We start from the raw sequence: 17,978 nt of genomic DNA, 5'->3' as shown, positions 1-17,978 counted from the left end.
ACCAGACTGCAGAAATCAGAGAAATACTGTCTGTTACGCCCCACGGCTCAGAAAAAGACATGCTTTAACATGCTGTATGTGAGCTCATGTGTTGGGGTCTAATAATGAATTTTAAATAGCATTAAAATATTATTCATACAGACATGATGCATTATTTAATGTATTCATATATGTATATTAATATTTAACCATCATGTTATAATAATAATAATAATTATTACTTTTATTTTTATGCAAATGAGAAAACATGAAAAGACCCTCATGGATGTGTCAGTAGGCTTTCAAATATGTAATATTTTGATCTTGTAATAACAGAAAAGGCTCATTCAAGCTGTTAAAAGTAAGATATTATAATAAAAAAGAACCGAATCTGAGATTATTAACCCTTTCAGATGTATTCCTCTAGAAACAAAGATCCCACTATATCTTAACTACAATGCTCTTAGATTTAATTCAATCATTTTGTACAACGCACCTATTATCACCCACTTGGAATGTTATCACTTGATTGAATGAACATTATCAGTGGTTAACAGCTGATAGATATGGGCCAGTAGGGGCCTTCAGCGCATATTAGTAGGCTCAGAAGGCTGTTATCATCCATTCACTTGGTTAATCAGATATACTAACATAGAAGACTCCAGTTTCAGATCTGTTTTTACAGTACTGTGACGGTTGGGTTTAGGGTTGGGGTAGATGTTAATAAAACACAATTAATGGGAAATTTAATAAATAATAATTCTCATGGCTAATCAGCTATTATAATAGAGAAGACTCTAAATCCAGATCTGTTTTTACATTATTGTGATGGTTGGGTTTAGGGTTGTTCAGTGGTGTAGTCCTAAAAAAAAGGTGGTGTACTATTACCCACCCAACCCGCCCATGCTGTATTATAATTTTACCTGAACGTTTCAGCGAGAAATCATTCAGTTGACTTCGAAAAACTCACGAAATTTTCTCACAGCTGCTGTGGTCGTCAGGGGGCGGGGAATGGTGCAAAATATACAAATTAAGATGAGAGTTAAAAAATTATTTAGCATACAGTTAAAGGGGATGCGAATACACGTAAATTCTACGTGTCGTAAAGTCTAATCAGCAAAACAAGTGAGTATACCGAGGGTATACGCAAGTATTGATCCTCAGAAGTCGTAATACCCAAACAGCTAGTGGAAAAAAGTAGGCATACTGGGTATACATGCGTATAGCCCCGACTACACCACTGGGGTTGCTGTTGGGGTAAACGTTAATAAAATACAATTTATGGGACATTTAATAAACAATATAAATAATTCTCGTTAACTTCCGACCGCAGCCATATGTGACCTATAGCTGATTAACCATGTGGATAAATGTTAACAGCCTTCTGAGCCTACTAGTAGGTGCAGAAGGCCCCTACTGGCCCATATCTATAAGCTGATAACCACTGATAACGCCTATTCAGTCGAGTGATAACATTCGAATTGGCTGCTATTAAAATGATCTGCATGCTAATTAATATCTGTAATTGTGTTTATAATATACACCCTAACCTAACACTTAAACCTGCCCCCAAACACCACTAAAACAGACCCTTACCCATATCCCACCTCAATAGCATCATTAGTGATGTGCAACACATTATATACACATTAAGTACATTGCACTTGTTTATTGATGCAGGTTCCTAGTAGTTAGGGCCACTTAATATATAAATATATAAAAGAATCACACACAAACACAATAAGGATAACTTGTTTTCTCATGCACCATCTTGCAGGTTTGTATGTGGGTGTGTGTGTTTAGTGACTCACTCATTGAGCAGCGGGACAGATGTGCGTCTCTTGCTCTTCTGCACCATGTTGGCCTGGTTCCTCAGAGAGATGCGCAGGGTGGAGGGCGCCAGACGGCACGGCTCTCCGTCCACCTGCACCGGCAGAGTCTTGAAGGTGGTGATGAGCACCTCTCGACACTGATGGAGACGATCGCCATGACCACCAACCTGCAGCGCCGCCTGGTGGAGGACGGAGAGAACAGCGGATCACAACATCATTGACTGATGGACAGATTGACAGATGAATAGACATATTGACAGACAGACAGACAGACTGAAAGATAGATGGACAGACAGACAGACGGATGGACAGACTGACGGAAGGACACACAGATGGATAGACAGACAGACAGATAGATGGATATCCAAATACATAGACAGCCAGACAGAGAGACTGATGGATAGATGGACAGACAGACAGTTGAACAGATGGATAAACAGACAGACGGATATATGGATAGACTGACAGAGAGACTGATGGACAGATGAACACACAGCCAGACAGACAGACTCACCAGAGAGGCCATGGTGAAGCCGATGACCTCGATGCAGCCATCATCATGTCGCTGCGGCTCAAAGTCTCGGTGGTCTCCTGTGTTTCCCCATGGCATTGTTCCAGCACAGTATCTGCAGAGATCAGCAGTGTTCATGAGTTTAACTCTGTTCAACAGATATAATCTCTGGGACATCTCTGTCCTGTTATAATCAACAAGATCAAACTCAAATTATTACAATCAAAAATCGAATGAGCATTTATTTAAGCCTTAAATTTATTTCTAATTTTAGTTTTTACTGTTTTTTTATTTGAACTTAAATTTATTTTATTCTAGTGTTTATCAAGTTTGCATGATTCATTCATTCATTCATTCATTCATTTTCTTTTCGGCTTAGTTCCTTATAAATAAAAAATATAGAAGTTAAAAAAACATTAAAAAGTTAAATAAATATATTTCAAGAGTATAAATGAAGTAAAAAATAATAATTCAGCTTTTTTCTAAATAATAAAATAAATAATAATATAAATAACAATAATGATCATAATAAAATAAATAATAATAATAAAACAATATTACAATAATAATAATAATAATAATAATAATAATAATAATAATAATAATAATAATAATAATAATAATAATTAATCAAATAATAATAATAATAATAAAATAATAATAATAATAATAAATAATCAAATACATAATACAATACATTATAATAAATAAATGATAAAATAAATAATAATAATAATAATAATACTATTAAATAAATGACTAAATACATAAATAATAATTATAATACTAATTATAAAATAATAATAATAATAATAATAAAATAATAGAAATAAATCAAATACATAATGAAATAAATAATAATAATGAATAATCAAATAAATAAATACTAATAATAAAATAATAATAATAATAATAAAGTAATAATGACAATAATAAAATAAAATAAAATAAAATAATAATAGATGTTTATTTTTAGTCTACGAAACTGGTTACCATTATATTTCCAAAGGTTTTAATTGAAGATGATTAAATAAACATATACTCTTCAGCAACAAATAATAGATAAAACTGTAATATTTTTTTAAAAAGATTGATAAACGAAGTATTTTTACACATTTTAACACTTAATTCAGTTTCTGTGAACATGTAAAATTCTTCTCCCGTCCAACCCCATATTTCTGCACCATTTCCCTGCACAGGAGGTTTATCATAGTGCTCTGCTCTTTCTGCAACTCATCAGAGGAACTGACATCACAGACGTTTCTCTTACAGTCTTCTTTAAAGCCTCACGCAGCACAACCAACCTTTTCCAGCTCCACATTTCAACAGTGTTATGGGGAAAACAGCGCATTAATCATCTGTGCACAACTGTTTTTTCTTGGCACCAACTACAATAATAATGTGTTGCAAAGGTCATTATTAGCGGTTCTGTCCTGACATTTACAACGTTCCAGACTAGACAGAAAAACATGTTTTCAAAGACAGCTGTCAGGGGTTATTCGCATATTTTTATCAATTATTTTTCATATTTAATGCCTAAATAACTACAAGGCACTCGCAATCATAAAAATAAACTAACAGAATGTGCAGCGTTTATTACACTTTAACAAATGCTGGGTTATTTCAGCTTAAATTTGGGTCAAAATTGTATTATGCTTTGTCAATATTTTACCCAAATATTTGGCATTTTAAGAACGTATAGTGCTAGTATTTATTCATTGAAATTGATACTGGTAAAATATATATGACTGTCCTCTTATTTATATATTTTATGTGTTTATTTGGTTTGATGATAATAATAATAATAATAATAATAATAATAATAATAATAATAATAATAATAATAATAATAATATTTATAATAATAATAACAATAATAATAATAATAATAATAATAATAATAATAATAATAATAATAATAATATAATAACAACAACAACAACAACAATAATAATAATAATAATAATAATAATAATAATAATAATAATATATCATTATTTTTTTTTAATAATATAAATATTAAAAAAAATTTAAATATAAAAACACTATGGTAAAATTGGGCTATAAATTTAATTAAAAAACTTATCCCAAAATATGTTTTTTATTAATGATAACACATATACAACTGTCCACTGATATAATTATAATTATTTTATATTTTATTAGTTTAAATTTTAACCATAAAAAACATATATTTACATTGTGCTAAAATTGGGCTATAAATTGAATTTAAAAACTTGAAATATGTTTGTCAATATTTTACTCAATTTATTGGCATTTTAAGAGCATATAGTATTAATATTTATTAATCTCATTTGTTAATAGTAATACATACATGACTGTTCACTTTTATAATTGTAATTATTTTCTATTTTATTTGTTTTGCTTTTAAACAATAAAAAAACTGGTCATTTGGTTTGACGATGATACTACTACTACTACTACTACTACTACTACTACTACTAATAATAATAATAGTAATAATAATAATAAAAATAATTCTTATTATTATCTGTGTAATAATAACAATATCAATAATAAAATAAAAATATAGTAACATTGTGTTAAAAATTGGGCTGTAAATTGAATTTAAAAACTTATCCAGAATTTTTTTTGTCAAAATTTTAGCAAAATTTTTGGCATTTTAAAAGCATATAATATTATTATTATTTATTAATCTAATTTGTTAATGTTAATGGCATATATGACTGTCCATGTTATAATTATAATTATTTTGATATTTCATTTGATTTGAACACAGACCATTTGTTTTAGTCATAATAATAATACTAATAATAATAATAATAATAATAATAATAATAATAATAATAATAATAATAATAATAATAATACCAGTAATACTAGCAATAACATACTAAGAATAATGTTTATTTATCTATTTTAGGCCTTGATTTGTATGGTTTTATGTTTATCTCATTATAAACCTGCAGAGAATGGCTGCTCATTTCAGCACCGAACCTGGGAATATTCAAGAAGACGATGCACTGAAACTTGAGCTCCTGGATCTTGGCTGTGAGATCGGTGCCGTCACACTGTTTCCAACACACACAGAAGAGACAGAAATTCAGAAGAGCATGAGCTGGAGAACAGCAGAGCAGAAAACACTGAGAGATTCAGCTGGAGAACACAGCAAGAGAAGGAGACTCACCACAACACGCACATGCTTAGACAGATCCCTGGAGCTCCTCTGGAGGAAGTCTGAGAACGCAGCCTGATTAACAGCAGATACACTGTCAGTCTCTCACACACACTCGCACACATTCACTTAAACAGATACAAACACACACACATAAACATACTCACACGCAGAAACACTACTCGAACTAAATAGAAACACACACCGAAAAACACGAATACACACACAGATACACACAAACACACATACAAAGAAATGTACACACAAACTACAACACACCACAATGAAACACACCTTAAACACACTAAAACACTGAAACCACACACACATAAACACTGAAACACACGTTCATGGCCTGCACACACACACACACACACAAGACTGATTGACAGGAGCTCTGCTCACCCCTGCATAGAACATCTTGTTACGGAAGCGACTGTTGAATTTCTCTGGGTTTGCTTCTGTGAACGAGCATAAACAACACAGACGATTATTAGACAGAAGCAAAGAGCAGCGTCATCAACAACTTCAACAGCTCAATCAGTTTGAAGAGACATTGTACAAATTCCTATAGACTGTAACACTGATATTTGAGCATGAAAAACATCTGCAGCTGAAGCACAGGCTGTACAGGCCCCGCCCACTTCTGGAAAGCTCATTTGCATTTAAAGAGGCACACACAAATTCAGCATACGTGTTTAAAGCATGGTATAATCATTGATCAGCGAGTTATTGAGTAATTGTGTTTCAGTTTATTTAGGGTGTGTGTGCGTGTGTACATTTGTGTATTTCATTGTGTGTGAATGTCAGTAACTACATTCTGATAAACAATCACAACCTTCATACGTCGTTTATATATAGATATTGATATGTTTATGTTCAGTATTGTTTTAAATGCAAGGTAAACGACATTTAAATGAGCATTTTGCTATCATCAATAACATTAATATAATATAGTATAATACAATACAATACTACACTATGCAATACTATACTATACACTATACTATAATACTACACTACACTACACTATACTATACTATACTATAATATAATATAATATAATATAATATAATATAATATAATATAATATAATATAATATAATATAATATAGTATAATATAATATAATATAATATAATATAATATAATATAATATAATATAATATAATATAATATAATATAATAGTATAATACAATACTATAGTATACTACAATATAATATAATAATATACTATACTATAATATAATATGATATACTATAATACAATACTATAGTATACTATATTAATATACTATACTATAATACAATACAATACTATACTATACTATACTATACTATACTGTATAATAATATAATTATAATATAATATAATATAATATAATATAATATAATATAATATAATATAATATAATATAATATAATATAAAATAAATATAATATAATATAGTATAATATAATATAATATAATATAATATAATATAATATAATATAATATAATATAATATAATATAATATAATATAATATAGTATAATATAATATAATATAATATAATATAATATAATATAATATAATATAATATAATATAATATAATATAGTATAATATAATATAATATAATATAATATAGTATAATATAATATAGTATAATATAATATAATATAATATAATATAATATAATATAATATAATATAATATAATATAATATAATATAATATAATATAATATAATTTAATATAATATAATATAATATAATATAATATAATATAATATAATATAATATAATATAATTTAATATAATAACACAGAATTTGTAAGTATTTAAACATTTAAATTTGTGTTTTTTGGTTAGTGAAAACTAAAAGAAATGTCAAAATCAAATAATTGAATGTTAATATCAGTTTAGTAAATAAATATAATATTAGTTTAGTTATATGGTTGTCATTTCTCCATATTAAGAACAATAAAACAAAAAATAAGTATGTTTTGGCATATTTAACCTTGATTAAATTACAAAATATGCCTCAACAACTGTAAAAGGCGATTAGTTGACTTTATATAAGTTAAGTCAATAGGTTTACTGGCTATAAGTAAAATCAGCTTGTTGCTTTAAAAGGCAAAGGGTTTAAAGTAACAAATTGCTTATTCAGTATATGTCTACATTTTGTCCTTTAGTACAACACAATGACCCAAACCTCTGGACTCGTGAAACTCCAGGGTGACGTGGGCATCGAAGCCGAGGCTGAAGTAGTTATTGAACACATTTAGAGGAAGCTGAGAAAACACAGACACACACACATCAGCGCTGTGTAAATGGGAGATATTCATACAGTACATAACAATGACTCCAGTGTTTACCTTCTGGGTTCCCTCCTCATGCTGGACCACCGAGCGCTCTACCTGCAGATTCCAGCGGTCCAGCTGAACCACTGAGCCGTCCTCCACATGACACAACACCTTCGACACCGGCTCGTCTGTGTAGCCCTGAAACAAACCAAAAAATTTGAAAGCAGCAAATAATTTTTTTCACAGCCTTCTTTGCTCATCAAGGGTGTCGATATTAGTGCAAGGCAGTGTAACACGGCTACTGTACGGGGTCATTTACTCCCGGCATAAACACGGCACTTGACATATATTGCAATGATTACTGCATCAATTCAAATGTTCCGACAGCGAGGATCATCACAGCCGCTTCATTGCTGATAATAGACTTTGTACTGAGGGACGGAGAACACAGGGAAAAACACACTCCACATTCCAAGGCCAGCGTTTCTCCAGGCATAATGGAGAGTAATGAGTGGCATTTATCAGAGACGAGCACTTCACAAGCCAACGGCACAATCACACACTTTCAGCCAATCACAGCAGCCCATCCAGAAGCACTAATGACATTTAATCCAATTAGAATTCTGCAGTAAATGTCACATATTGAGAATATGCAAATGTTTATGCAAATTTGGATTTTATTACACTGTAAAAAGTGATTAGTTGGCACTTGAGAATTATTTAAATAAAACACTACTTCTGTGACATCAGCAGGAAAGAAAACATGAGGACAAATTCAAGTATGAAATGACCTAAAAATTCATAAGGAGTGTGAACTTACACCTCCCCAGTTGAGTGTCCTAGCGAGGTCATTTCCTGTCCCAAGAGGAAGTACCGCCACAGGAGGCTGAGGGTTCATCTGAAGCTCATCTAAAGCCGACAGAACCCAGCCCACCTGAACAAACAGGAAAACCCCTTTCAGAAACACACAACCTCTCGAAAAATATAGAAAGATTTCTTTTGAATCACACATCTAGAAATGACATGAGTTTTGTTACCAGCCATAACTGATTTTCCCATCATGGACTGTGTCTTACCGTTCCATCTCCTCCACAGGCCAGGATGCGAAGATTTGGCACTTTCCTGTACAACTCCAACCTGATGGACAGAGGGAGATAATAGAGACATTTGCCACTCATGCATTTACAATCAATTATACTTACAATATAATACTTCACTTAGCATTACAAATGTGAAATCTGTAATGTCTGAAACTGCTAACTAACTAACCAACCAACCAACCAACCAACCAGCCAACTAACTAACTAACTAACTAACTAACTAACTAACTAACTAACTAACTAACTAACTAACTAACTAACTAACTAGCTGACTAATTGACCAACCAACCAACCAACCATCTAACTAACTAACTGACCGACCAACTAATTACCCAACTGACTGATTGACTAACAGACTAACTTACTAACTGACCAATTAACTAACTGACCAACTAACTAACAGACTAACTGACCAACTAACAGACTAACTAACCGACTGACTAACAGACTAACTGACCAACTAATTAACAGACTAACTGACCAACTAACTAACAGACTAACTAACCGACTGACTAACAGACTAACTGACCAACTAATTAACAGACTAACTGACCAACTAACTAACAGACTAACTAACCGACTGACTAACAGACTAACTGACCAACTAATTAACAGACTAACTGACCAACTAACTGATTAACAGACTAACTGACCAACTAACTGATGACTAACTGACTAACAGACTAACTCACCAACTAATTGACTGACTAACTGACCAACCAACTAACAGATTAACTAACAAACTAACTAACAGACTAACTGAACATCTAACAGACTAACTGACCAACTAACTGATTAACAGACTAACTGACCAACTAACTGATGACCAACTAACTAACAGACTAACTGACCAATTAACTGACTGACTAACTGACCAATCAACTGACAGATTAACTGACCAACTAACTAACAGACTAACTAACTAACTAACTAACAGATTAACTTACCAACAGACTAACTGACTAACTGATTAACTAACATACTAACTAACTGACTGACTGACTAATAGACCGACCAACTAACCAACTAACCGACCAACCAATCAACTAACAGACTAGCTGACCAACTAACTGATGACTAACTGACTGATTAACAGACTAACTGACCAACTAACTGACTGACTGACTGACTGACTAACAGACTAACTGACTAACTAACGGATGACTAACTGACTGATTAACAGACTAACTGACCAACGAACTGACTGACTAACTGACCAACCAACTAACAGATTAACTGACCAACTAACTAACTAACAGACTAACTGACCAACTAACTAACAGACTAACCAACTAACTACCAAACTAACTGACCAACCAACCAACTAACTGATTAACTGACCAACTAACTAACAGACAACCAACTAACTACCAAACTAACTGACCAACCAACTAACAGATTAACTGACCAACTAACTAACTGACCAACTAACTAACAGACTAACTGACCAACTAACTAACTAACTAATTCAGTAAATAAATAAACAAACAAACATTTAAAAAATAAACCACCAATAGTCATTATTAGCTAGTGACCCCTGCTGGTAGATTTTCAAGTGTGGATTAAAGGAGTGTGTGTGTACTGGTTTTGGTGCTTTACAGGTACAGTTTATTGTATAATGAAATGGGTATAACCCCTTAAAAACCAAACATTTTCACATTCTTTTCACATTCAAATTTTGCCACAGATTTTCTATGAGGGTTGGGTTTAGTGGGAGGGCCATACATTAAACATTTTAACTATCAAATTCATTATGCCTATGGAGAGTCCTCAAAAAACCCCTGTGTGTGTGTGTGTGTTGATTTTCTGCTTTAAAAGAGGGAGTTTATTCACAGCTCTGTCAGTCAGATCTAAAGAAAAGCCCCCAGTCGTCCAGCTGTGTCTCAATACTCTCTTTCTCTGTGTGTATCAGTGTGTTGAACGGCCTTACAGCTCAATTACTGACACAACTGAAGCAGTGGGCAGCGGGCAGCTTCTAGATACACTGAACTCCCTCACAGATCCGATGACTACATAATTAACGTGCTGGAGACAAAAAGATGGTGGGTTAAAGCGCTATATGGGAGGACGAGATGATCTAAATGGAGACTCACGCATCTCTGGGGCCTCCCTGAGACAAATCAAACACCTGCCGAGGGTTCAGGATCCACATGAACATCTGCAGGAGCTTCGTGCCCTGAAAATTACAGACAGAAGGTCAGACTGACAGAATTGTGTATATAGAGAGACGCAATGATATAAACACAGACAACATGACAGACAGAATGACTGAGATTAATTTTGAAGGCATGTATGTAAAGAGACAATGGTAGAGAGACAAAGGACAGGACAGAGAGAACAACAAACAAAACGACAGATAGAATGGCAGACAAAATGATTACAGAAAGACAGACAAAATGGCAGACAGAATGACGACAAAAACGACAGAATGAATGAGAGACAATATGATTACAGAAAGACAGTCAAACGGCAGACAGAATAATGACAAAACTGACTGAATGATAGACAGAAAAACAGACAGAATGACAGACAGAATGATACATTGAATGTTAGACAAAACAATAGACAGAATGAGACAGAATGACAGACAAAGCAACAGACACAAAATAATTACAGAAAGACAGACAGAATGACAGACAAAATGACAGACAGGACAGAGAGAGATCAACAAAACAGAATGACAGACAAAATCAATAAAGAAAGACAGGAAAAATAGCAGACAAAACAACAGGTGGAATGATTAAAGAACGACAGACAAAATTACGACAGGACTGATAAAAAAAACAAGCACAATGACAGACAGAATTATTACAAAATGACAGAAAAAAATATGACAGGACAGAAAGAACAACAGACAAAATGATGACAAACAGATCGAATAACAAACAGAGCGACAGACACGATGACAGACAAAACAACAGACAGAATGACAGACAAAATAGACTGAATAATAGTAGGAATGACAGACAGAATGAGAGACAAAACAACAGACAGAATGACACAAAACAATTACAGAAAGACAGAATGGCAGACAGAATGATTAGAGAAAGCGCACAAAATGACAGAACAACAGACACAATGACAACAAAACAGATTGAATGACAAACAGAACGACAGACAGAATGACAGACAGAACGACAGACAAAATGATTACAAAGAGACAGAATGGTAGACAGAGCTACAGACAAAACGATGACAACACAACAGATTGAATGACAGACAGAACAACAGACAAAACAGCCAGAATGACAGACAAAATGATTAGAGAAAGACACAAAATGACAGAACAACAGACAGAATGATAACAAAACAGCTTGAATGATAGACAGAATGACAGACAAAATAAGTGTAGAATGACAGACAGAATGACAGACAGAATGACAGATGAACACAGACAAAACAACAAACAAAATGATTAAAGATAGACATGCAAAATGACAGAACAACAGACAGAATGATAACAAAACAATGAATTTGTTGAATTATAGACAGAACGACAGACAGAATGACAGACAAAATGATTACTGAAAGACAGATCGGCTGACAGAATGACAGACAAGACGAGTGCAGAATGACATACAGAACAACAGACAAAATGAGTGCAAAATGACAGACAGAATGACAGACAAAATGAGTGCAGAATGACAGACAGAACGATGACATAACAACAGATTAATCGCTAGACAGAATGACAGACAGAATGACAGACGAACAACAGACAAAAACAACAAACAAAATGATTACAGAAAGACATGCAAAATGACAGAACAACAGACAGAATGGTAACAAAGCAGACTGAATGACAGACAGAACAACAGACAGAATGACAGACAAAATGATTACAGAAAGACAGAATGGTAGACAGACAAAATGAGTGCCGAATGACAGACAAAAGGATTACAGAACAACAGACAGAATGACTGACAGAACAACATCTAACAAGAAATAATATATCTTGTGTTCATTCATTTTATTTAGAGTCAAAATTGCTAATATAACATATTTACTCATGTATTTATTAAACTAATATGCTAAGTAGACATATAATTAGCTTTTAATATTCAGTCATTTGTTCATTCTGGCTCTTTCAGGGTTTATTGTGCCATAATGACTGTCCATTATTCCTCCATGAAGCCTACCTGGTTTCCTCCACTTTTCGGGTTGACGAACACCAGCACTGGTTTCATCAGCGGTGACGGCAGCGGCTTCAGCATGAATGGACGCCATTTAGATTCCTGCACAAGTCACTTCATTATACTTCAATGAATGCACATTAGCACAACGACACACACACATACACAAACTGAAGTAAGCTGTGTGGGGACAGATGATCACAGAGCAGGAGTTAAGGGAAGAAAAGGCCCTCAGAAAACCTGGGAAAAGCACAGGAATCAGATTTACTCACATCCGTGCCCTTTTTGCTGGCTCTTCTTTTGAACGATGTCCGTTTTTTCCTCCGAGTGGAGTTTTTAAATGAGCTCTGGGACACAGGAGAGAGACGCCGACTAAGATATACCAGCAGGACCAAGTTGTAGGTTTACAAAAAGGAATAGTTCACTCAAAAAAAAGAAGATAATATTTTCATCAATTATTCACCGTCATGGTGCTCAAGACCCATTGAGAAGATCTAGGTATACATGTACATGTATGCATAAATCTGAGTATATATTTGCTGTTTATTTAGATTTATTTGTTAATAGATTTGTTTTTTCTCCGTTTTTTTTTACATTTTACCTGATATTGATGTTGTTTTTAATACTTGTTTGTTTGTGAAGCGCTTTGAGTTGCATGTATGAAGAAAAAGTGCTATACAAATAATTTATATTTATTATTCTTATTCTTATTATTATTATTATTATGAAATACAATTCTGCTCAATTTACTTTACAACTTTAAAAAATTGCATAAAATATCATGGTTAGTTAGATAATATAGGGACGGTTCACCCAATAATTCTGTCACCATTTACTCACCTTCGACTTTTTCCAAACCAGCTTGAGGTTTTTTATTTGTTGAACACAAAGGAAGATATTTTGATGAATGCTGGAAACCGGTAACTGTCACAATCACCAGCAAGTCAATGTGCAGATCGCTAGAGAACTACACATATGCCACTTCAATGAACTACAACTCCCATCATGCACCTCAGACACACCCGTTCCTGATCTCCCTGATTACACACAGCTGGAAGCTCATGATGGACTAATCAGATGGACCATTTAAACAGCACAAACACACACAGGCTTTGCTGAATCTTGTTCCATTGTAACATGTCTAATTGTTTTCCTCGTTCCTTTTTGATATTTGCCTTGTTCATTGTTTTATGTTGTTTTGCCGCCTGTCCTGACCATTCATCTGCTGTACTAACTATGCTTTTAGATTACCCTCATGTTACTGTTTGTTCCTAAGTGACCATTGCCTGCCTGACTAAGCTATTTATAAACTGCATTTGAGCCCTCAACTCTGTTGTACCATGCTACAGGTAACCATTGACATCCATTCACTGAAAAAAAATATTTGTTAGATTTATTAAATATATTGAGAACAATTTATATGGGTTGAATTTAAACAAACTAATCAAATTTAGTAATGTTCAGCTTCAATGGTTTGTTTAAATTCAGCCCATATAAATTGTTTATAACCACTTACCTTTAAAAAAAATAGTTTTTAGTAATTACTAATTAGTAATAAGTAAATTTAATGTCAATGGTAACCGGTTTCCAACATTTTATCATATATTTTCATTTGCAAAAAAACAAAACTGGATTATAACAAGTCAAAGGTGAGTAAAATATGACATTGTTTTCAATTTTGGGGAACTACCCCTTTAAAAGTAGTTCCTGGGACTATGTTGCAAGTCATAAGATGTTGAAATGATCAAAATTGAAGTCATTAATTCATAAAAATGTTCTATAAACTCATTTACATTGTAAGGAAAAGAGCACTTTATCATACAGAATAAAAAGTCATATGGGTTCAGAACAACATGAGGATGAAACACTTAAAAAAACTATTTCAGTACAAACAAGAAACTTCCCTTTTAGCAACTCCTGAATTGAAAGTGGCATCGCTGTCTGTGCCACCGCTCAAAAAGCCTCCCCATCAATGCATAAATCCACCAATCATAGCTGATCATGTAACAAGAGTGGGCGTGGTCTAAATGTTTGCTATGACTGTTGATATGATGGGTCAGTTTTTGATCAATTCAACCGTAGCTCGCAATGCAACAGATAAACTGATGTCAGAAGTGTCGAAAACAGTGAAAGAAGCTCCATATAAATTATGTAGATGATTCCAAGCATATTTAAGCTGAAGCTGATCGGTGCAGAAGGACAAGAGTGCACAGCCCAGCTTCAACACACAGTCCAGTGTCACTTTGCATTAGTGTCTCCTACATAAACCTCGCTTCAGGCTCAGGTCTTCAACAGAAATTGGGGAGAAAATATACAAGGGGGCTAATAATTCTGACTTCAACTGTACATATTAAAAAAAGAAGAGTCAATTTTGATTTAATGGTGACTTTAAAAGCCAAACCAAGTCCTGAATTATAGATTATTTCGGTTGGATTTAGTTAGAAATTATGTTTGATCTTTAGTTTGGCTTGCAGTATATCGAGGCCTACTTAATCATACACAGACTCTGTCATCTGAGTTGAGCGTACCTGCGGTTTCCGGACTTTAATAATCCAGGACGGTGGGACAATGACTCCAGCGTGAGCTCCCAGTGAACAGGGCTCCTCGATCTGATGCAGCATGAAACACGTCACCTTGTTGTGAAACTGCGATGGAGAAACAGAGAAAGAGGTCAGTCTGCAGTACAAAACCAACAAGATTTTGCAAGTTAAAGCGATCACTGACCCAAAAATGAACATTCTGCCATCATTTACCCACCCTCCGCTTGTTTCAAACCTCTTTAAGCTTCTTCTGTTGAGCTAAAAATAAAGATATTTTGAAGAATGCTGGAAACTGGTAGACACGGACTCTTCCACAGTATTTGTTTGGATCCATATTGTTTAGTATGGATGTGTCAATGGCTATTGATTCACAACATTTTTCAAAATATTTTCTTTTGAGTTCAACATAAAGGTTGGGAACCTGACCTTGGCTAATTTGCTGCCCTAGGCAAGATTTTACCTGGGCCCTTGCCTCACAGCCCATTCAAGAATAATCATCATTCAAACATTTATACAGAAACCATATCCATATCCATATATATATCCATATATATATATATATATATATATATATATATATATATATATATATATATATATATATATATATATATATATATATATATATATATATATATATAGAGTACACTTACCGGCCACTTTATTAGGTACACCTGTCCAACTGTTCGCAAATTTCTAATCAGCCAATCACATGGCAGCAACTCAATGGATTTAGGCATGTAGACATGGTCAAGACGATCTGCTGCAGTTCAAGACGAGTATCAGAATAGGGAAGAAAGGTGATTTGAGTGACTTTAAACGTGGCATGGTTGTTGGTGCCAGACAGGCTGGTCTGAGTATTTCAGAAACTGCTAATCTACTGGGATTTTCACGCACAACCATCTCAGGGTTTACAGAGAATGGTCCGAAAAGAGAAAATATCCAGTGAGCGGCGTGTTCTTTGTGTGAAAATGCTTTGTTGATGCTCGTTAGATGTAGATTATTGCAGAGATAAACTACAGATAAAATAAGGTAAGATTTGTTAATATTAGCAAATCCTAACTAGAACTAACAATGAACAATACTTTTAACAGCAATAGCTATTTTTTGTAGTGCTGGGATAGATTAACCACGATTAATCACACACAAAACAAAAGTTTGTCTTCACTCATCACTTATTTTGTTGACCCAAGTTACCCTAGCACTTGCAGATTCCACCTATGCAACAGATGGCTGCGTTTGGAAGCACTTGCGGATGAGTAAATGGTGAGTAAATGTTCCTTTTTGGGTCAACTATCCCTTTAAAAGCTGCCCCTCACCGCCTGTTTGCACCAGGAGCAGCTGATGGCCACGATCTCCTTACTGTGGAAGAACTTCTGTGGAAAACTCTGCAAGGACAGAGAGAGAGATTGCATTAAGACCTGTTCTTTTATCTGTACATTGTAAAAAATATCCGTAAATTAGCTGTTTTTATTTCCCCCCTTTTTATTTAGGCTTTTGAACTGCATTATGGGACCTTGATCTTTCTTACTTCTATCTTTTATGAACATTTTTGATAGTTTAAAGTGATTATTGTCTGGGTTGGTGTTGTATATTACGCTACAAAGAGATTGTATTAAGCTGTCAGTGCATTTCTCTATATATTATTTCTTATACTGTAGATGAAATAGGCAGTGTTTGTGTGACATACTTTGCCGCACTGTCGACATTTTCCCTCCTGTCGGCGACGGTGAACCCAGTGATGCCGCAACACATTCTGCTGTCACAAACACACACACACACACACACACATTATTCTAAAACAGCACACATACATTACAGTGAGTGTGTATGTCAAAGCATCTTCAGTGTGATTTATGTGGTGAGGAGATAAAGAAACTCACGTCTCTGAGGCATCGAGAGCTGCCCTCTCTGAAAGTGGGTTTACAGCGGAAGTTGATCTGTGAGGACATGTTTAGAGATTAGATTTGCAGAATAATATAAATAGCAGCTACTATTGTTCCAGATCAATGGTCTCAAACTCAATTCCTGGAGGACCACAGCTCTGCACAGTTCAGCTCCCACACACACCTGCTTAATAGCTTCTAGCAATCTTGAACACCTTGATTAGTTGGAGCAGGTGTGTTTAATTAGGGTTAGAGCAAAACTGTGAAGAGCTGAAGCCCTCCAGAAATCAAGTTTCAGATCTATGTTCTAGATTAGCGGTGTCCAAACTCGGTCCTGGAGGGCTGGTGTCCTGCATATTTTAGTTCCAACCCCAATTAAACACACCTGAACCAGCTAATCAATCTCTTACTAGATCAGGGGTACCCAAACTTTGTCGTCGAGGGCCAGTGTCCTGAAGAGTTTAGCTTCAACCCTAATCAAACACACCTGAACCAGCTAATCAAGCTCTTACTAGATATACTAGAAACATCCAAGCAGGAGTGTTGAAGGAAGT

The 17,978-nt window shown here is 33.9% G+C and overlaps 1 protein-coding gene across 7 annotated transcripts in view; it reads right to left on the bottom strand.

Annotated features, from left to right (window-relative positions):
• Positions 1 to 17,978, bottom strand: part of dgki (diacylglycerol kinase, iota) — a 123,512-nt gene that overhangs the window by 18,618 nt on the left and 86,916 nt on the right. For 5 of the 7 annotated variants that reach the window (XM_056456139.1, XM_056456142.1, XM_056456141.1 and 2 more), the window contains 16 exons: positions 17,422 to 17,478; positions 17,229 to 17,297; positions 16,858 to 16,926; positions 15,527 to 15,643; positions 13,271 to 13,345; positions 13,005 to 13,100; positions 10,959 to 11,041; positions 8,842 to 8,902; positions 8,586 to 8,699; positions 7,838 to 7,963; positions 7,675 to 7,753; positions 5,885 to 5,940; positions 5,492 to 5,554; positions 5,302 to 5,375; positions 2,326 to 2,437; positions 1,791 to 1,990 (listed from right to left, as the gene is read on the bottom strand). In XM_056456139.1, coding sequence (XP_056312114.1) covers positions 1,791 to 1,990; positions 2,326 to 2,437; positions 5,302 to 5,375; positions 5,492 to 5,554; positions 5,885 to 5,940; positions 7,675 to 7,753; positions 7,838 to 7,963; positions 8,586 to 8,699; positions 8,842 to 8,902; positions 10,959 to 11,041; positions 13,005 to 13,100; positions 13,271 to 13,345; positions 15,527 to 15,643; positions 16,858 to 16,926; positions 17,229 to 17,297; positions 17,422 to 17,478 — 1,451 coding nt within the window. The remainder of the gene's footprint in view (positions 1 to 1,790; positions 1,991 to 2,325; positions 2,438 to 5,301; positions 5,376 to 5,491; positions 5,555 to 5,884; positions 5,941 to 7,674; positions 7,754 to 7,837; positions 7,964 to 8,585; positions 8,700 to 8,841; positions 8,903 to 10,958; positions 11,042 to 13,004; positions 13,101 to 13,270; positions 13,346 to 15,526; positions 15,644 to 16,857; positions 16,927 to 17,228; positions 17,298 to 17,421; positions 17,479 to 17,978) is intronic. The other 2 variants (XM_056456140.1, XM_056456145.1) reach the window with 1 other exon arrangement.

The sequence above is a fragment of the Danio aesculapii genome, chromosome 4, assembly GCF_903798145.1.
Source record: "Danio aesculapii chromosome 4, fDanAes4.1, whole genome shotgun sequence".
NCBI lineage: Eukaryota > Metazoa > Chordata > Actinopteri > Cypriniformes > Danionidae > Danio > Danio aesculapii.
This window is presented reverse-complemented; position numbering and strand designations above follow the sequence as displayed.